Raw genomic sequence first — 22730 nt, forward strand, 5'->3', positions numbered from 1 at the left:
CACACATGTCACAGCATAAACACAATATTAAAAATATGTGATAAATCCCTCCTGTTCAATAATCCCCTTCCAGAGACATTAACCCTTGATTCCCTCAGATAAAAGGAATCACACTGTGACCCTTTCTTCTTGCGATATCAAATGTGAATGAAAAATTGAAACAATTTTACTGGAATCTATGCTGTGGAACAGAAACACAGCCTCTTAAGTTTGACAGTCTTGTAGCATCGCTCCTGACATGGACTTGAGTGATAGAAGCAGGCAGTGAAACTCGTCAACACTGATTGCTTAAGAGCTGTTAAATACGATTCTGGATGGGTTCACAGAAAGACTCTTCCTGCATCTCCAGACTCTAACATCCGCCAATGCTCTCCCTGAGAGGCTGACAAGACTACTTAAAACTCCAGTTCCATTCCGAAGAGTACTACCCTCCATAAGGAAACACTCTGTATCTTCTGACACTTCTTTGCCAATTTCCTGTGACGAAAGGCAAAGAATGACTGGGGGATGAGGGGAGTGGGGGAGGTATTTAAGCCTTTGGCTGGTGTGTCTTTGCCTCCTCCTGGTGGCCAGGTTCAGTATTTCCCACAAGTAAGGAATGAAGCTGTGGACTCTTCTCATATTAAGATGGAAATATTTGCTTATAATATTCCAAAAACTCTTCCCTAATTTCAGTAGACTGCGTTAGCCTTTTTTTTTTTTTACTTTGTATCACTGAAATATATGACTAGTACCCCTGTTTTGTTTAACTAGGTTAGAAAGGCATCTTCCTACTTTACCTCCATATTTATATAACCTAGCATTAGTTCTTAAGACCTCACTTGCTGCCTTTTGTTGTAAAAAGATTTATCTTACTTTCTTTGCCCGCACATAATTCAGCCAATTCAGGGCTGAGGCTTCCCGCACATATGAATTATAAGCATTTGTGAGCTGAATAGTTCATTCTATATCATGTATGATTTTTTTTTTCCCAGTGATTTGTAAATGTATGCCTTTATTTCTCTTCTGAGCACCGCTTTGGAAGCCTCCCAGTATATCTCAGGACTTTTAACTGATTTTGCATTATGGAGTTCAAAATCCTTCCAAGTTTCTACCATCCAGTTTTTAAATTTCACATTGGTAAAAAGATATTTAGGAAAGATATAAGAAGCGGATGTTTTCTGGGAGGCGTCCATTGCTATACTCAGGGAGATAGGAGCATGATCTGAAATAAGAATAGATGCAATATCAGCCTCTATATGACCAGTTCATTTTTCATTGACTAAGAAATAATCTATTCGGGAAAGAGTTTTATGTGTTCATATCTTGGTGGGACCCCTTCTCCCTTTTAACATAATCTATCTAATGGGTATTGCGCAATTAAGTTAAAATCACCTTGCCACTATCAACCTACTGTCCGCAAATTGCATTAATTTCCTTTTCATTTTATCCCAAAATTATTTTCCTTGGGTATTAGGGCCATAAATGCTACATAAAACATATCTCTGTTCCATTATATTAAGCTGTAAAATTATAATCTATTTCTGATTTTATACTCTTATATTTCAAATTTTTGTGTAAAAAGTATTGCTACACCTCTTTTTCTAGTGATTCCAGAAGTTGCAACTACGTCGCCTCCCCAATCTGTTCTAAGTTTTTATGCTTCATTCAGCAATATTGCTTTTAAATTTTTTAAGGTGTTTTATAATAATTTTACCCTTAATATGAGAGGTGATACCCTGTACATTCCATGATACTAGATTTATGCTGGTTTTATTCAACATTAAAAATAGGTGCTACAAAAATAGATTGGGCAAGCATAGGGATGGAGGAGTAGAGGGGTGGGTGGGTGGTGGGGGGAACAACAACCGGGAAAAACCACACCTCTAAAAACCTGCTAGCTTCATCTTGTGTATTCAGTATATGCCACATATTGTCCTTAAGGACCTTAATTCTAGCAGGATACATTACGAAAGCCTTTCTTAATTATTCGAGTACATAAGAGGGCTATCTCTTTTTTGCGATTGGTTGTCTCTACTGAATAGTCCGGGAATAACACAATTTATGTAAGAACTTACCTGATAAATTAATTTCTTTCATATTGGCAAGAGTCCATGAGCTAGTGACGTATGGGATATACATTCCTACCAAGAGGGGGCAAAGTTTCCCAAACCACAAATGCCTATAAATACACCTCCCACCACACCCACAACTCAGTTTAACAAATAGCCAAGCAGTGAGGTGATAACAAAAAGGAGTAAAAAAACATACAAAAAGAGGAACTGGAAATGTAATTGTGCTTTTATACAAAAAAACATAACCACCATAAAAAGGGTGGGGCTCATGGACTCTTGCCAATATGAAGGAAATGAATTTATCAGGTAAGTTCTTACATACATTATGTTTTCTTTCATGTGATTGGCAAGAGTCCATGAGCTAGTGACGTATGGGATAGAAATACCCAAGATGTGGAAGTCCACAGAAGAGTCACTAGAGGGAGAGATAAAATAACAACAGCTATTTCCACTGAGAAATTAAATCCACACGTTTAATTAAAATTTAAATCAAAAGCATTATAATCAAACTGAGACAGCTGCCTGAAGAACTTTTCCACCAAAGACTGCTTCAGAAGAAGCAAAATACATCAAAATGATAAAAACAAGAAAAGTATGCAAAGAAGACCAAATTACTGATTTGAAATTTTGATCAACCAATGCTTCATTCTGAAAAAGCCCAAGAAATGGCGACTGAACTTAGTATAATGAGCTGCAAATCTCCGAGGCGGAGCCTGCCCTGAATCCAAATAACCTTTTCGGGAACCAGAAAAACAAGACTAGAAGTCTTCTGAAATCCTAGAAACCTTGATATAGAATTATAAAGCTCTTACCACATCCAAAGGATGTAAAGAACTCTCAAAGAATTCTTTAGGATTAGGACACAAAGAAGAAACAACATTTTCTCTACTAATGTTGTTCAAATTCACAACTTTAGGAAAAAAGAAGTCCACAAAACAACTTATCTAGATGAAAAAAAATCAGATAAGGAGACACACAAGAGAGAGCTGATAAATCAGAAACTCTTGTAGCAGAGATAGTCAAAAGAAACAACACTTTCCAAGAAAGTAAATAATCTTCAAAGAAAATATAGGCTCAAAAGAGAAGAGCCTGCAAAATCTTTAAACCAAATAAGACCCCAAAAAGGAGAAATTAATAAATGAACAGGCTTGATACCAACCAAAGCCTAAACAAAACAGTGAATATCAGGAAGTTTAAACAATCTTTCTAGGAAATAAAACAGAAATAACAGAGATTTGTACCTTCAAAAAGTTTGCAGAAAAACTTATCCAAACCATCCTGAAAAAACTGTAAAATCCTAGGAATTTTAAAAGATGGGCAAAAGAATTTATGAGAACACCTGATAATACATGTTCCTTGAAACAGAATTATAAGCCTGGAACAGAGAAACCTCTATGACTAAACACTAATCAATTTCCAAACTATCAAATTAGTAATTTGAGATCCCGATGGAAAAATAGCCCCTAAAACAAGGGGGCTGGCCAAAGAGAAAGCGGCCAAGGATGGTAACTTGGACATCTGAACAACATCCACATACCAAACCTGTGAGGCCATGCTGATGCCATCAGAAACACATGAGACTGTTCCAATATGATCTTGGAAATCACCCTTGGAATAAACAAACAGAGGTGGAAAAATGAAGTCAGGTTGCAAAACCAAAACACTGCTAATGCATCCACCATTTCTGCCTGAGGATCCCTGGACCTGAAAAGGTACCTGGGAAATTGAGAAAACACATCTGTATAGAGATACCACTCTCCCGGATATAAAGACTGACGGCTGAGCTAATCCACCTTCCAAATGTCTAAATCTGAGCGAAAAAAATCATAGAAAATAGACAGGAGATGAATTCCATCTAAGAACGTATTCAAGATACTTCTTAATTGCGTAATTGAGTCCCTATTTGTTGATTGACATATGCCACAGTTATGATATTGTCTGTCTGAAATCAAAAAATGAAAAGTTCTCTCCTAAAAGAGGCCAAGCCTGAAAGAACACTGAAAAATAGCACAGAGTTCTAAAATATCGATTGGAAACCTCGCCTCTTGAAGTTTCCAAACCCCTTGTGCTGTCAGAGACCCTCAGACAGCTCCCCAACCTGTAAGCCTTGCATCCATTAAGAATACAGTCCAGGAAGGACGAACAAAAGGAGGCCCCCTGAATAAAATGATGATAGACTAATCATGTGTTAGGATTTAAAAATATCAACTGTGATATCTAAAAAAATCCCTGTATCATTGATTCAGTATGCAAAGCAAAAAGAGATCTCAGAAGAAAAACAAGCAAAGGGAACCACGCCCGATGCTGCAGTTATGAGACATAAAACTTCCATGCACATAGCCACTGAAAGAAATGTTCTAGACTGTAATTTAGACAGGCTAACACCAATTACAATTGACTTTTGTCCTATAAAGACAAAGACATGAACACAGAATCCATCTAGAAACCCAAAAAGAAGTGACCCTTGTCTGAGGAATCACAAAACTCTTAGGTAAATTAAATCCTCTAACCATGTCTTAAAGAAACCAAACTTAGTTGATTCATGAGAGATTCCAAAAAAAGAAAAGTCCATATATTTGAATATTTCTCTTTCATATGTATGTATTGGGTACTTGTAAAGTGCGTCTAATCACCTGTAAGGGACTAAAGACGCTGCTCATTTAATCAACCTCAGAAGGATGAAAGGCTGAATGGACCTCGCCGGGAATCGAACCTGCAACCTTCAGGTTGCTACAGAGCTAAGCCACAGTGCATTAGCATGCTGAGCTATCTGTCCGGCTTTAATAAAAGAAAAGTTTAAGCTAATACCAAGATACCATCCAAATAAGGAAGCACCACAATACCCTACTGTCTGAAAACAGAAAGAAGGGCACCAAGAACCTTTGAAAAGATTCATAAAGCTGTCGCTATACCAAATGGAAAAGTGACAAATTGGTAAAGCTTATCTAAAAAGGACAATCTCAGAATCCACAAGTGGTCTGAATGAAATAAATTAACCTTGCTGAACAAAAAAGGCATAATAGTCCTTATAATCGCCAACTTAAAAGTTGAGACGCTACCAAAACAATATAAAAAAGTCTTCAGATCCAAAATTGGACTGAATAAACCGGTCTTCTTTGGGACAAAGAATAGAATTGAATAAAAACCCAAACCCTGTTCTAAAAGAACTGGTATAATCACTCCTGAAAAAAAATCACAGTGTGAGTGTACTGAGAAAGAAAGATCCTTCCCATAGGAGGTCTCATTCTAAAAATCTATTCAAACAGTAAGAATAATATAGATTTTGAACAGAGTTCATCCAAAAACAATTTAATCTGCCCCCCCCCCCCACCAGGACTGGTTTGAGAACCACACCTTCATGCAGTCTAAAAACTAGTAATTATATAGCATTTTTCTCCCAGAAGGATACAAAAAAACGCTTTTTTAGTGCTTACACTCTGAGTTAACCAAATTATCAGCTCATAAAAACAGATATTATTGCCCCAAAAAATGGTACACAATAAATTGACCTCAAAGGGCCAAATGGCTGTATTAACCCTGCCGGGAAATGAATTTATGACCCTAGGATCTAGAACAAGCGTTTGTAGTCAGGACATTCACCAAATGATCTTCATCTCCGGACTAAAAGAAGGGCAGAAAAAAAAAATCTTAACCTCCAAAAATAGTGGAGATAATACAAATCAAACAAATTATTATCCTAACAAGATAGAGATAATAAAATATATTTGAAATCATAATAATAGATATAGTAAACATAATTATATTAATACATCTAAAGTAAATAAAGAGAGTTATATACTTGAGAATCTAAAACTGCTTATGCTAACTGTTCAACAAAGGTTGAGAGAACAGTAATGTCAGCCACAGATAAAGCTGAGCTAAAAATATAGACAGTACGTGAATATGGAGAAGAGAAGGCGGTGCTGCTACAGTACACTTCCGCAGAGGACCGGGGTGAGCAGGCCAGACCAAAAACAGGAGGGGGGTGTGTGGAGCCAACCAAATAGCAGAGGACAACCGCTAGGAAACTCAGCAAAAAAACGAAAAAATGGAAGGCTGCTGAGCAACAGGTAAAAAAGGGTTTATTCCATTAAAAAATATAACATAAATACACAAAATAGCAAGGAGGGTATTTAGCCATCTAACATGTTTTGCGCTGATACGCGCTTACTCATAGATGCTAAGTGCAAGTAAGAAAGGCTAATGCATTTAAAGGGCCAAGCACCAATAGGAGAAAAATCTGTTAAGTGACGTAATACAATCAATTTCACACATATAGTTTCTCCCTATTAGTTACAGTACTCAGCCCTATTTAGATACAATAGGTTGTATATTAAAAACAAATACATATTACTTGTGAAAGTATAGCAATACTTGGCTCATAGAAAAATTGCATCAATTATATTAAAATTGAAAAATTGCAGATTATTCAGAAACAATTTACATAATAAATAATATAAGAAAGACAAGAAAAGAAAAGAAAAATAGATAATATCATGCCATAAATTGAGAAAACAACAAAACAAAACAAAATCATATTGCCTGATACATAGAAAAACATAATTTATGCTTACCTGATAAATTCCTTTCTCCTGTAGTGTGATCAGTCCACGGGTCATCATTACTTCTGGGATATTAACTCCTCCCCAACAGGAAGTGCAAGAGGATCACCCAGCAGAGCTGCTATATAGCTCCTCCCCTCTACGTCACACCCAGTCATTCGACCAAGAACCAACGAGAAAGGAGAAGCTAAAGGGTGCAGTGGTGACTGGAGTATAATTTAAAAATTTAGACCTGCCATAAAAAACAGGGCGGGCCGTGGACTGATCACACTACAGGAGAAAGGAATTTATCAGGTAAGCATAAATTATGTTTTCTCCTGTTAAGTGTGATCAGTCCACGGGTCATCATTACTTCTGGGATACCAATACCAAAGCAAAAGTACACGGATGACGGGAGGGATAGGCAGGATCTTTATACAGAAGGAACCACTGCCTGAAGAACCTTTCTCCCAAAAATAGCCTCCGAAGAAGCAAAAGTGTCAAATTTGTAAAATTTGGAAAAAGTATGAAGCGAAGACCAAGTTACAGCCTTGCAAATCTGTTCAACAGAGGCCTCATTCTTAAAGGCCCAAGTGGAAGCCACAGCTCTAGTGGAATGAGCTGTAATTCTTTCAGGAGGCTGCTGTCCAGCAGTCTCATAGGCTAAACGTATTATGCTACGAAGCCAAAAAGAGAGAGAGGTAGCCGAAGCTTTTTGACCTCTCCTCTGACCAGAGTAAACGACAAACAGGGAAGATGTTTGTCGAAAATCTTTAGTTGCCTGTAAATAAAATTTTAGGGCACGAACTACATCTAGATTGTGCAGAAGTCGTTCCTTCTTTGAGGAAGGATTAGGACACAAGGATGGAACAACAATCTCCTGATTGATATTCCTGTTAGTAACTACCTTAGGTAAGAACCCAGGTTTAGTACGCAGAACTACCTTATCCGAGTGAAAAATCAGATAAGGAGAATCACAATGTAAGGCTGATAACTCAGAGACTCTTCGAGCCGAGGAAATAGCCATTAAAAATAGAACTTTCCAAGATAACAATTTTATATCAACGGAATGAAGGGGTTCAAACGGAACGCCCTGTAAAACGTTAAGAACAAGGTTTAAACTCCATGGCGGAGCAACAGTTTTAAACACAGGCTTAATCCTGGCCAAAGCCTGACAAAAAGCCTGAACGTCTGGAACTTCTGACAGACGTTTGTGTAACAAAATGGACAGAGCTGAGATCTGTCCCTTTAAGGAACTAGCGGATAAACCCTTTTCTAAACCCTCTTGTAGAAAAGACAATATCCTAGGAATCCTAACCTTACTCCAAGAGTAACCTTTGGATTCGCACCAATATAGGTATTTACGCCATATTTTATGATAAATCTTTCTGGTAACAGGCTTCCTAGCCTGTATCAGGGTATCAATTACTGACTCAGAGAATCCACGTTTTGATAAAATCAAGCGTTCAATCTCCAGGCAGTCAGCTTCAGAGAAATTAGATTTTGATGTTCGAAAGGACCCTGAATCAGAAGGTCCTGTCTCAGAGGCAGAGACCAAGGTGGACAGGATGACATGTCCACTAGATCTGCATACCAGGTCCTGCGTGGCCACGCAGGCGCTATTAGAATTACTGATGCTCTTTCCTGTTTGATTCTGGCAATAAATCGAGGGAGCATCGGAAAGGGTGGAAACACATAAGCTCTCCCGAAGGTCCAAGGTGCTGTCAAAGCATCTACTAGGGCCGCTCCCGGATCCCTGGATCTGGACCCGTAACGAGGAAGCTTGGCATTCTGTCGAGACGCCATGAGATCTATCTCTGGTTTGCCCCAACGTCGAAGTATTTGGGCAAAGACCTCCGGATGAAGTTCCCACTCCCCCGGATGAAAAGTCTGACGACTTAGGAAATCCGCCTCCCAGATCTCCACTCCCGGAATGTGGATTGCTGATAGATGGCAAGAGTGAGACTCTGCCCAACGAATTATCTTTGATACTTCCATCATCGCTAGGGAGCTTCTTGTTCCTCCTTGATGGTTGATGTAAGCTACAGTCGTGATGTTGTCCGACTGAAATTTGATGAACCCCCTATGTAATGGGTGAAAATTGTGGAAATATACCAAAGGGCCATCCAGCTTAGACATTTTGGAACTTGTGTATTGTGAGAGTTTGGTTCTTTGGAGTTTTAAGTTTTAAAATTTTAGATTTTAGAAATCACTGGCATTTTAGACACCACTGACTTTTTTCCTAGAAAAACCGATGTCTTAACCCATGTTTTAACCTAGCAGTTTTACCTCTGTTTTAATATTGTAACTTATTGCTTTTTGTTCTTCCCGTCCCTATCCCACCACTCTCAGTCTTATATATTTTTTAAAATTTTTTATATGTATGTCTCTCTATACAAATATCGAGAAAGCCATTCTCATATACTTTTATATACAGACATTGTCTTACACACATACGTACACATATAACCTGTATATCAGAATTAGGGTCCACTGTGACCAACGTACAGTTGGACCATCAGACTCAGACTCTAAGTAACACAGGAAACGTATTTCCTTCCTATAGGTCTTTAAGTGTATTTATAGGCCTACATCTGTCCCTATTGATCATTATTTTTCTCTATATATATCTGTACGTTCCTAATTAATGGATAATAGACCGATGAAATAATAACATATATGATTTTATTGGATCCATTTTTAATATATATACGTTTTTTATACAAATATGTATTTCCCTTTTTTAATATAGATATGTATTTCCATTTATATAACTATGTATCTTTATTGTATTGCATCTGTATTTTTAATATATATGTATGTATTTTTGTTACTCCAGAATGGACCTTCTGTATTTCTATATTTATTTGTATATAATTTTAGTGCTCCTGAATGGACCAATTCATTGAAGTTTGTGTTTAATGAAATCCACCATGTTTTAACATTTTTTAACATTTTTTAACATGTATACAGATCCTGAGCCAAATACCAACAACCGTTATCTACAGAGACATATTCTCTGTGGGAAGAAGTATAATATGCGCTAACCGGAAGTGCGCATACGGACTATGATGTCACTTCCGGTTAATCCCCATTTCCGGTATAAACATCCGGTTAACAAGATATAACAACTATAAGGATAAGGACGATAATGGAACAAATATATGACTATAAAACATGTAAGAAGGAAAGCATTAATTAAGCCTCATATATAACTAAAAAATGCCTTTTTTCGTAACGGCACATTTTGGCGGGAATTTTTGGCGCAAAAATTAACCCAATCCTATTGGCCATACAAACACATTTAAGGCAGACATACGATAGAGCCGATACCAGTCTTGAGAAAGGTTCTATGTGAACCGAAACGCGTTGGTTAACTGGTATTACGGCTCAGGATCATATTGGTTCAAGATATTATAATGAAGTTCTAAATATACACCTCAAGAAGAGGACCCACACAGTACAACTACACCTGTTTGGATATATGCTTTGGACACATTTAAGTCACAATAGACTTTTTCATTACCATTTAATTTGGAGTTATCAGCAATTTTTTGGGAACATCTGTTACACCTTTGTTACAATATTTTATATATATCACTATTTTTAAGGATATATTTGACTATCACTAAGGTATAATTTTTTTTTGGAAACACCTCATATATATATTTTTTTCATATTTTTTCACAGTTGTGATATCACACAATTTGTATTTTCAATTTTATATTTTTTGATATTTTTGATATTTTTTTCGATAATTTTAATTTTTTTCACATTTTTTCACAAAACATTTTTTGTATTTTTTGTTTTTTGTATTTTTATTGGAAAACTCTACCAAGTCGATATAACATAGGATCTCATGACCATTCTTCAGTACTAAGACTGTATTCCGGAACCCCCCAATTTTTATGTGCACATATTGGTACCATAGATTTGTTTTTACATTCTGTCATAGAACTGTGTTTTAAAGGACTTTTATGTATTTTATGTACACACACATTGTCGAATGTTATCAGTAAAATAAATGATTTTTAACTTAACATATAGGAGCATCTGATCCATTATAAGTTGTTATTGTTCGTATATATATATCATAATACCCATGCACTTAGACCTTTAGGCTATTTGCATTATCAGCAACTCGTCACATATATTTATACCAATCGTGGACACCATCTTTAGCCACAAATCCTTCTATCTGGGATTTTGTAGCGCTGTACTCACTAAGCACTTTCTATATAGGGAGTTAGTCGGCATAACTTTCCTCTCGTTGTCTGGTGAATGCTGTTCAATTTGTACAGATTGACTTTTATTTAAAGTAGCATCAATACAATTAGTACATAAATTTCTATTGGGCTCCACTTTGGCTTTAGCACATATGGCACAGAGATATTCCTCTGAGTCAGACATGTTTAACACACTAGCAAATAACCAGCAAACTTGGAAATACTTTTCAATTCACTTTTACAAATAGTATGAAAAAAACGTACTGTGCCTTTAAGAAGCACAGAAAGATATGACAGTTGAGTACAATAAAACAGATAATTTTATGAAATCAAATTTTTTCCCAGTAAAAATACAATTTTAGCAAAGGATTGCCCCCATTAGTAATGGATAACTAGCCCTTGAATAGCAGAAAAAAAGTACAGAATGTAACGTTTTTTATCACAGTCAAGCACAATCTCACAGGTCTGCTGTGAGTGATTACCTCCCTCAAAATAACTTTTGAAGACCCCTGAGCTCTGTAGAGACGAACCGGATCATGCAGGGAAGAAGAACAGACTTGTGACTGAATTTTTGATGCATAGTAAAAGCGCCAAATTCAGCCCCTCCCCCTCACACACAACAGTGAGGGAGATCAGTAAACTGTCATAAATGAAACAAAATGCCCGCCAAGTGGATAAAACTAATGCCCAAACAAGTTTTCACCCAGTACCTCAGAAAAATAAACGATTTCACATGCCAGCAAAAACGTTTAACATCAATAAATGAATTTGTCATAAAAAGCCTGCTGCAAGCCGTTTTTACTGCAAAATAGGCTAAAGCTTTATGTAAACAGTATTATTTCAGTGAAATGCCATTCCCCAGAATACTGAAGTGAAAATATACATACATGACAGCCTGATACCAGTTGCTACTACTGCATTTAAGGCTGAACTTACTTTATATAGGTATTTGCAGTATTTTCTAGTCAATTCCATTCTCAGAAAATAATATGCTGCTACATACCTCTTTGCAGGTGAACCTGCCCGCTGTCCCCTGATCTGAAGTTTACCTCACTCCTCAGATGGCCGAGAACAGCAACATGATCTTAACTACTCCGGTTAAAATCATACAGAGAACTCAGGTAGATTCTTCTTCAAATTCTCCCTGAGAAGGAACAACACACTCCGGTGCTGTTTTAAAATAACAAACTTTTGATTGAAGTTATAAAAACTAAGTAAAATCACCACAGTCCTCTCACACATCCTATCTATTAGTTGGGTGCAAGAGAATGACTGGGTGTGACGTAGAGGGGAGGAGCTATATAGCAGCTCTGCTGGGTGATCCTCTTGCACTTCCTGTTGGGGAGGAGTTAATATCCCAGAAGTAATGATGACCCGTGGACTGATCACACTTAACAGGAGAAATTCATATTAAAGAACATTTGATATTTATCATCCCCATATGTAACATGGTGAAAGATTATTGAGAATATTTGAAATATTTAAAAAGGTAACCATGTATAGCTTTTCTCAAATGATAGCATTATAACCATGTATTAATATAATTGGGGGATCACTCAAGTTGACAAAATACATGCATTGGACATATGTAAAAAGCAAAATACATGTATATAAAAATCAACAGAAATAAATTAATATTAGAATTAATCATGCATAAATGTGCACAAATATCCATATACTGTACATACCTTATAAGATGCTGAAAAAATATATATGCATATATATGACCACTTGTGTTACCCCATATATATATATCTCTCTTGTAATCCAGACAGATATAGACAAATATAGATTTGGGTATATGGAACCTGTCTAGTGAATTGTATAAATGAGTATTGAGAGCATACTAATATGAAAATATATGTATGAATATCAATATACATTAGTAAATATACAAACTCATATTTATCTAATCGACAAAATATCTCATATCCCACTCTAAATTCATGCCTAATGGTGATTTAGATCTTAACTTATAGATCCAAAATAATTCCTTCTTATCCAATATTTTTGAAACATAACCACCACGTAAGGAAACTCTAGCTATATCTATGACCTTAATTTTAAACCTTGGAACATTAGTGAGATGAAAAAGGTTAAAATGTTTCGCTACTGCAGAATCTTTGTTAAAGTTCTTCACATCTCTTAAATGTTCCCTAGTGCGATCTCTGAGACTCCTAGTTGATTGGCCGACATATTGGGCCCCACAAAGTTGGCAATCAAGTAAGTATACTATATAAGAAGTAAGGCAAGTAGCATAAAAATCAATTTTAAAAGTTTCACCTTTAACTGCGCTACAAAACTTATTAGTGTAGTCCATGGTGTCACATGTTAAACAGTTGGAAAGATGTGCCTTAAAAATACCTTTACCTCTGAGCCAATTAGTGTCAGTGCCGGTGTTGGATTTCACTAAACTAGGTGAAAGCTTTGTGGCTAATGTAGGCGTTTTTTTTTGCTACAAATTTGCAATCTTTGATATAAGGTTGTAGAATATCATCACCTCTCAAAACATGTAGGTGTGAATATGCTCTACTAAGGTTATATTCAAATTCTAAAGAATCCTGAAAATAATTTCCATAGAAATAGTAGTATAATCAAAAAGCAGGCATAATAGCTTTCAAAGTTCATGAAAACAGCGAGCAATAGAGGGAGAGGTGTAAAATAACTAAAATTTGGCGCCAAGAATGACGCATTACGCAAAAAGAAGTTAAAACATTTTGGAGCAAAACTAACACCAGGAAATGAGACAACTCGCGTCATAACAAACGCGATTTCGCACCAAAACTACCGTCAACTAAGAAGCAGGAAATGACGAAATTTGCGCCTACAAAGGCGCAACTTCGTGCCAAAAAATTTTGCGCCAAGAATGACGCAATAAAAAACAGCATTTTGTGCACTTGTGAGCCTAGATTTGCCCGTGAAAAAATGAAAGTCAAATTAGAAAAAGACTGAACCACAGGTAAGAAAAAAGTTTAAATAAACTTCTCAAACATGATTCCTATACTGAAACTGTTTAGACTGCAAAGGGAAATACACATAGACCTGACTTATGGCAAATATAAGTAAAATACATATATTTAAAACTTTATATTAATACATAAAGCGCCAAACTATAGCTGAGAGTGTCTTAAATAATGATACATACTTACCGAAAGACACCCATCCACATATAGCAGATAGCCAAACCAGTACTGAAAACTATCAGCAGAGGTAATGGTATATAAGAGTATATCGTCGATCTGAAAAGGGAGGTAGGAGATGAATCCCTACGACCGATAACAGAGAACCCTTGAAAAGATTTCCTGTGAGAGAAACCATAAAATCAATAGGCGATACTCTCTTCACATCCCTCTGACAAACACTGTACTCTGAGAGGAATTGGGTTTCAGAATGCTTAGAAGCGCTTATCATAGAAGAAATCATAAAAATCAAGCAAAAACTTACTTCACCACCTCCATAGGAGGCAACGTTTGTAAAACTGAGTTGTTGGTGTGGTGGGAGGTGTATTTATAGGCATTTGAGGTTTGGGAAACTTTGCCCCCTCCTGGTAGGAAAGTATATCCCATATGTCACTAGCTCATGGACTCTTGCCAATTACATGAAAGAAATCATTATTATGGATTCTCCTATCATAGTAGTTTTATTATTTCTATAGAAATTTAGCAGATTAAATTTGTCTTGAAAGTTTAGCATCTTCACAATAATTGGTCTTACTACCTTTGAACCGTCTGGCCTTGTTTTTTCCTGCCCTATTCTGTGAATATCTATTATGAACTGTTGTCTTGAGCCAGGTATCTCTAAGAGGGAGGGTAAGCTTTCTGTTATAAATTTATTCAGATCCTTAAATTCAGATGTCTTTGGTACTCCTATGATTCTTAAATTATTCTTTCTGGAACAAACCTCAAGATCGTCCTGACTATCCTGAAGTTTTTTCAATGAGGATCTGTAAACATTTGTATCCTGTTCCGCTATATTCATTCTGTCCTCTATATCTGATATACGCAACTCCAAGCCTATTGTTAAATTAATGTATTTAATTAGTTAGAGCTAAAACATCCTGTCTCAACTGATCAAATTGTGGACTTATCGCCTCATGTACAGTATTATTATAATATTAACAACAAATCAATGTTTTTATTTTTAAATGTAGTTTGATTCTGAAAGAGACATGAAACCTTTTTTTAATGATTAAAAGCACACGATTTTAAATAACTATCCAATTTACTTGTATTATCAAATTTGCTCTCTTAGTACTTTTTCTTGAAGGAGCAACTGTGCACTACTGGAATTTAGCTGAACATTTCATATGAGCCAATGACAAGAGGTATATATTTGCAGCTACCTATCAGCAAGTAGCTCCCAGTAGTGCATTGCTGCTCCGGAGACTACCTAGGTATGGTTTTGAACAAAGGATAGCAAGAGAAAATGCATGTTCTATCTAAATCATAAAAGTTCTATTTTTACTTTTCTCTCTCTTTAAATAGGCTACTTCTGTTATTACACTTGAACAGAACAAACAAAAATTTATATTTCCCTGGTCTTCTACATTATACAGTTCAGAAATATTTATGAAGTTTAGAAGCTTTTTTTTTTTTTTTTTAAAAACATAATTTATGCTTACCTGATAAATTCCTTTCTCCTGTAGTGTGATCAGCCCACGGGTCATCATTACTTCTGGGATATTATTCCTCCCCAACAGGAAGTGCAAGAGGATTCACCCAGCAGAGCTGCATATAGCTCCTCCCCCCTACGTCACTCCCAGTCATTCGACCAAGGACCAACGAGAAAGGAGAAGCCAAGGGTGTAGTGGTGACTGGAGTATAATTTAAAAAATATTTACCTGCCGCAAAAAAACAGGGCGGGCCGTGGACTGATCACACTACAGGAGAAAGGAATTTATCAGGTAAGCATAAATTATGTTTTCTCCTGTTAAGTGTGATCAGTCCACGGGTCATCATTACTTCTGGGATACCAATACCAAAGCAAAAGTACACGGATGACGGGAGGGATAGGCAGGCTCTTTATACAGAAGGAACCACTGCCTGAAGAACCTTTCTCCCAAAAATAGCCTCCGAAGAAGCAAAAGTGTCAAATTTGTAAAATTTGGAAAAAGTATGAAGTGAAGACCAAGTTGCAGCCTTGCAAATCTGTTCAACAGAGGCCTCATTCTTAAAGGCCCAAGTGGAAGCCACAGCTCTAGTGGAATGAGCTGTAATTCTTTCAGGAGGCTGCTGTCCAGCAGTCTCATAAGCTAAACGAATTATGCTACGAAGCCAAAAAGAGAGAGAGGTAGCAGAAGCTTTTTGACCTCTCCTCTGACCAGAGTAAACGACAAACAGGGAAGACGTTTGTCGAAATTCTTTAGTTGCCTGTAAGTAAAATTTTAGGGCACGAACTACATCCAGATTGTGCAGAAGACGTTCCTTCTTTGAAGAAGGATTTGGACACAAGGATGGAACAACAATCTCTTGATTGATATTCCTGTTAGTGACTACCTTAGGTAAGAACCCAGGTTTAGTACGCAGAACTACCTTATCCGAGTGAAAAATCAAATAAGGAGAATCACAATGTAAGGCTGATAACTCAGAGACTCTTCGAGCCGAGGAAATAGCCATTAAAAATAGAACTTTCCAAGATAACAACTTTATATCAATGGCATGAAGGGGTTCAAACGGAACGCCCTGTAAAACGTTAAGAACAAGGTTTAAACTCCATGGCGGAGCAACAGTTTTAAACACAGGCTTAATCCTGGCCAAAGCCTGACAAAAAGCCTGAACGTCTGGAACTTCTGACAGACGTTTGTGCAACAGAATGGACAGAGCTGAGATCTGTCCCTTTAAGGAACTAGCAGATAAACCCTTTTCTAAACCTTCTTGTAGAAAAGACAATATCCTAGGAATACTAACCTTACTCCAAGAGTAACCTTTGGATTCGCACCAATATAGGTATTTACGCCATATCTTATGGTAAATTTTTCTGGTAACAGGCTTCCTAGCCTGTATTAAGGTATCAATAACTGACTCAGAAAAACCACGTTTTGATAAAATCAAGCGTTCAATTTCCAAGCAGTCAGCTTCAGAGAAGTTAGATTTTGATGTTTGAAAGGACCCTGTATCAGAAGGTCCTGTTTCAGAGGTAGAGACCAATGTGAACAGGATGACATGTCCACCAGATCTGCATACCAAGTCCTGCGTGGCCATGCAGGTGCTATTAGAATCACTGATGCTCTCTCCTGCTTGATTCTGGCGATCAATCGAGGAAGCATCGGGAAGGGTGGAAACGCATAAGCCATCCTGAAGGTCCAAGGTGCTGTCAAAGCATCTATCAGGACCGCTCCCGGATCCCTGGATCTGGATCCGTAACGAGGAAGCTTGGCGTTCTGTCGAGACGCCATGAGATCTCTCTCTGGTTTGCCCCAACGTCGAAGTATTTGGGCAAAGACCTCCGGATGAAGTTCCCACTCCCCCGGATGAAAAGTCTGACGACTTAAAAAATCCGCCTCCCAGTTCTCCACTCCCGGGATGTGGATTGCTGACAGGTGGCAAGAGTGAGACTCTGCCCAGCGAATTATCTTTGATACTTCCATCATTGCTAGGGAGCTTCTTGTCCCTCCCTGATGGTTGATGTAAGCTACAGTCGTGATGTTGTCCGACTGAAACCTGATGAACCCCCGAGTTGTTAACTGGGGCCAAGCCAGAAGGGCATTGAGAACTGCTCTCAGTTCCAGAATGTTTATTGGTAGGAGACTCTCCTCCTGACTCCATTGTCCCTGAGCCTTCAGAGAATTCCAGACGGCACCCCAACCTAGAAGGCTGGCGTCTGTTGTTACAATTGTCCAGTCTGGCCTGCTGAATGGCATCCCCCTGGACAGATGTGGCCGAGAAAGCCACCATAGAAGAGAATTTCTGGTCTCCTGATCCAGATTCAGAGAAGGGGACAAGTCTGAGTAATCCCCATTCCACTGACTTAGCATGCACAATTGCAGTGGTCTGAGGTGTAGGCGTGCAAAGGGAACTATGTCCATTGCTGCTACCATTAGGCCGATTACCTCCATGCATTGAGCCACTGACGGGTGTTGAATGGAATGAAGGACGCGGCATGCACTTTGAAGTCTTGTTAACCTGTCTTCTGTCAGGTAAATCTTCATTTCTACAGAATCTATAAGAGTCCCCAGGAAGGGAACTCTTGTGAGAGGAAGGAGAGAACTTTTCTTTTCGTTCACCTTCCATCCATGCGACCTTAGAAATGCCAGTACTAACTCTGTATGAGACTTGGCAGTTTGAAAGCTTGAAGCTTGTATCAGAATGTCGTCTAGGTACGGAGCTACCGAAATTCCTCGCGGTCTTAGTACCGCCAGAAGAGCACCCAGAACCTTTGTGAAGATTCTTGGAGCCGTAGCCAATCCGAATGGAAGAGCTACAAACTGGTAATGCCTGTCTAGGAAGGCAAACCTTAGATACCGGTAATGATCCTTGTGAATCGGTATGTGAAGGTAAGCATCCTTTAAATCCACTGTGGTCATGTACTGACCCTTTTGGATCATGGGTAAAATTGTCCGAATAGTCTCCATTTTGAAAGATGGAACACTTAGGAATTTGTTTAGGATCTTTAAATCCAGGATTGGTCTGAAAGTTCCCTCTTTTTTGGGAACCACAAACAGATTTGAGTAGAACCCTTGTCCCTGTTCCGACCGTGGAACTGGATGGATTACTCCCATTAACAAAAGCTCTTGTACGCAGCGTAGAAAAGCCTTTCTCTTTGTTTGGTTTGTTGACAACCTTGACAGATGAAATCTCTCTCTTGGAGGAGAGTATTTGAAGTCCAGAAGGTATCCCTGAGATATTATCTCTAGCGCCCAGGGATCCTGGACATCTCTTGCCCAAGCCTGGGCGAAGAGAGAAAGTCTGCCCCCCACTAGATCCGATCCCGGATCAGGGGCCCTCAATTCATGCTGTTTTAGGGGCAGCAGCAGGCTTCCTGGCCTGCTTGCCCTTGTTCCAGGACTGGTTAGGTCTCCAGCCTTGTCTGTAGCGAGCAACAGATCCTTCCTGTTTTGGAGCAGAGGCAGTTGATGCTGCTCCTGCTTTGAAATTCCGAAAGGAACGAAAATTAGACTGTCTAGCCTTAGGTTTGGCTCTGTCTTGAGGCAGGGCGTGGCCTTTACCTCCTGTAATGTCAGCGATAATTTCTTTCAAACCGGGCCCAAATAAGGTTTGCCCTTTGAAAGGTATATTAAGTAATTTAGACTTAGAAGTAACATCAGCTGACCAGGATTTTAGCCACAGTGCTCTGCGCGCCTGAATGGCGAATCCGGAATTCTTAGCCGTAAGTTTGGTTAAATGTACTACGGCCTCCGAAATGAATGAATTAGCTAGCTTAAGGATTCTAAGCTTGTCCGTAATCTCATCCAGAGTAGTTGAGCTAATGGTCTCTTCCAGAGACTCAAACCAGAATGCCGCCGCAGCCGTGACCGGCGCAATGCATGCAAGGGGTTGCAATATAAAACCTTGTTGAACAAACATTTTCTTAAGGTAACCCTCTAACTTTTTATCCATTGGATCTGAAAAGGCACAGCTATCCTCCACCGGGATAGTGGTACGCTTAGCTAAAGTAGAAACTGCTCCCTCCACCTTAGGGACCGTTTGCCATAAGTCCCGTGTGGTGGTGTCTATTGGAAACATCTTTCTAAATATCGGAGGGGGTGAGAACGGCACACCGGGTCTATCCCACTCCTTAGTAATAATTTCAGTTAGTCTCTTAGGTATAGGAAAAACGTCAGTACTCGATGGTACCGCAAAATATTTATCCAACCTACACATTTTCTCTGGTATTGCAACTGTGTTACAATCATTCAGAGCCGCTAACACCTCCCCTAGTAATACACGGAGGTTTTCCAGCTTAAATTTAAAATTTGAAATATCTGAATCCAATCTGTTTGGATCAGAACCGTCAGCCGCAGAAAGAAGCTCTCCGTCCTCATGTTCTGCAAGTTGTGACGCAGTATCTGACATGGCCCTAGCATTATCAGCGCACTCTGTTCTCACCCCAGAGTGATCACGCTTGCCTCTTAGTTCTGGTAATTTAGCCAAAACTTCAGTCATAACAGTAGCCATATCCTGTAATGTTATTTGTAATGGCCGCCCAGATGTACTCGGCGCCACAATATCACGCACCTCCCGAGCGGGAGATGCAGGTACTGACACGTGAGGCGAGTTAGTCGGCATAACTCTCCCCTCGCTGTTTGGTGAAATGTGTTCAATTTGTACAGATTGACTTTTATTTAAAGTAGCATCAATACAGTTAGTACATAAATTTCTATTGGGCTCCACTTTGGCATTAGCACATATAGCACAGGTATCTTCCTCTGAATCAGACATGTTTAACACACTAGCAAATAAACTTGCAACCTGGAAATACTATTCAAGTAAAATACTATGATATGAAAACGTACTGTGCCTATAAGAAGCACAGAAAGAGTTATGACAGTTGAAAATTAATAAACTGAAAAGGTTATAGCATCAATCTTTGTAAAAAGAAAAACACAATTTTAGCAAAGGTTTGTTCCCATTAGCAAAGGATAACTAACCCTGATAGCAGAAAAAAGTTACAGAATAAACGTTTTTTATTACAGTCAACTACAATCTCACAGCTCTGCTGTGAGTGATTACTTCCCTCAAAACAAGTTTTGAAGACCCCTGAGTTCTGTAGAGATGAACCGGATCATGCAGGAAATACAATGAGCTTCTGACTGAATTTTTTGATGCGTAGCAAAAGCGCCAAAAAAGGCCCCTCCCCCTCACACACAGCAGTGAGAGAGATCAGTAAACTGTCAGAAATTAGATCAAGCAACTGCCAAGTGGAAAAATAGTGCCCAAACATTTTATTCACCCAGTACCTCAGAAAATGAAAACGATTTTACATTCCAGCAAAAAACGTTTAACATAAATTAAGAGTTATTAAAAAGCCTGTTGCTAGTCCCTGCAAAAAAGGCTAAAGTCTTATTTACACAGTGCAATTCCAGTGAAGTACCATCCTCCAGAATACTGAAGTGTAAAATATACATACATGACAGCCTGATACCAGATGTTGCTAATGCATTTAAGGCTGAGTTTACATTATATCGGTATGGCAGGATTTTCTCATCAATTCCATTGTCAGAAAATAATAAGCTGCTACATACCTCTTTGCAGATTAATCTGCCCGCTGTCCCCTGATCTGAAGTTTACCTCTCCTCAGATGGCCGAGAAACAGCAATATGATCTTAACTACTCCGGCTAAAATCATAGTAAAAACTCAGGTAGATTCTTCTTCAAATTCTACCAGAGAAGGAATAACACACTCCGGTGCTATTATAAAATAACAAACTTTTGATTGAAGGTATAAAACTAAGTATAATCACCATAGTCCTCTCACACATCCTATCTAGTCGTTGGGTGCAAGAGAATGACTGGGAGTGACGTAGGGGGGAGGAGCTATATGCAGCTCTGCTGGGTGAATCCTCTTGCACTTCCTGTTGGGGAGGAGTAATATCCCAGAAGTAATGATGACCCGTGGACTGATCACACTTAACAGGAGAAAAGCCATTTTAGAAATCTGCATTCATTATCTATATAAAGTCTACTTCCTCACATGACCAATATTTATCCATACAAAATATGTATCTGAAAAACATCTTGATTTTAGTACCTCCATTTGGTCCAGGGTCAGGAGCTCCAATGCTGACTCCGCCCCAGGAGCTTCCAGTCCAACCTCTCTCTCTTTTAACTCTCATCTTTCTCTTTTTCTCCCATTCATCTCTTTGCTTTATCATTTCTGCTTGCACTTCCACCTGTTTCTCATGATCCCTTTTGGCAATACCTTGAATGGTTCCACTTTTTACAATAGGTGTATTCAGGCCAGGCCAAAGAAATCCAGATCTCCCTAAAGAAAGATAAAAAAAAAAAAAAGTAAAACACATGATAAAACAATGTATCAGCTAATAGCGGTTCTCATTAAAAGCAACAAAGAAAATAAATATTGCAGTGTTCCTCAAAAAAATAATAGATTAATAAATAAAAAAAATAGCACCTTCCCCAAGGGACTGTCCACGGTTGAGATCTTTCTTGAGCTTTTTCTTAGTTCTTTTGCCCCTTCCTTTTCGTGCACCGGCACCACTTTCTGCCAAGACACCCTTCCATAGTTCATTTGCAGTCACTGCAATAAAAGAAAGTAAAGTTTAAACGCAGAATTTGCTGACCTCTTTGCAAATTTAAAAGGAGAAAGTAACTGTTCATTTACTACAACTATGGCAAGAAAAGGCTGCTGTTGTTGTTGCCAAAAACAAATTATGATTACCTGATAATTTGCTTTTCTTCTGACGGGAAGAGTCCACAGCTGCATTTATTACTTTTGGGAATTCAGAACCTGGCCACCAGGAGAAGGCAAAGACAACAAGCCAAAGGCTTAGATACCTCCCCCACTTCCCTCATCCCCCAGTCATTCTGCCAAGGGAACAAGGAACAGTAGGAGAAATATCAGGGTGAAAAGGTGCCAGAAGAAGAAATTAAATCACAGCCGTCACATCGCTCAACGCGGGCGGGGAGCTGTGGACTCTTCCCGTCAGAAGAAAAGAAAATTATCAGGTAAGCATAATTTAAGTTTTTCTTCTTAAACAGGAGTCCACAGCTGCATTCATTACTTTTGGGAAAACAATACCCAAGCTATAGAGGACACTGAATGCAAACAAAGGGCGGGTACAGAAGGCGGCTCTTTCGATGGGCACCACAGCCTGAAATTACCCACAAAAAAACCTGAAAAAATAACTGCCCATCAGTTAAACAACTGGCATGCCATGCTGGAGACCACTCAAAATCCTTAGATTCCACTGAGCACAATACCTTTGAGGAGCCAAGTCCCGCAAGGCTCCCAAA

At 38.5% G+C, this 22730-nt stretch overlaps 1 protein-coding gene across 1 annotated transcript in view; it reads right to left on the bottom strand.

Moving 5' to 3' along the window:
- The window catches only part of LOC128643905 (28S ribosomal protein S5, mitochondrial), a gene marked incomplete at both ends in the record, with an annotated part of 44628 nt that extends 22614 nt beyond the window's left edge, over positions 1-22014 (bottom strand). The window contains 2 exons of the mRNA XM_053696677.1: positions 21508-21741; positions 21889-22014. Coding sequence (XP_053552652.1) covers positions 21508-21741; positions 21889-22014 — 360 coding nt within the window. The remainder of the gene's footprint in view (positions 1-21507; positions 21742-21888) is intronic.
- Between the last annotated feature and the right edge of the window lie 716 nt (positions 22015-22730).

This window comes from Bombina bombina, unplaced genomic scaffold, assembly GCF_027579735.1.
Source record: "Bombina bombina isolate aBomBom1 unplaced genomic scaffold, aBomBom1.pri scaffold_1471, whole genome shotgun sequence".
Lineage (NCBI taxonomy): Eukaryota > Metazoa > Chordata > Amphibia > Anura > Bombinatoridae > Bombina > Bombina bombina.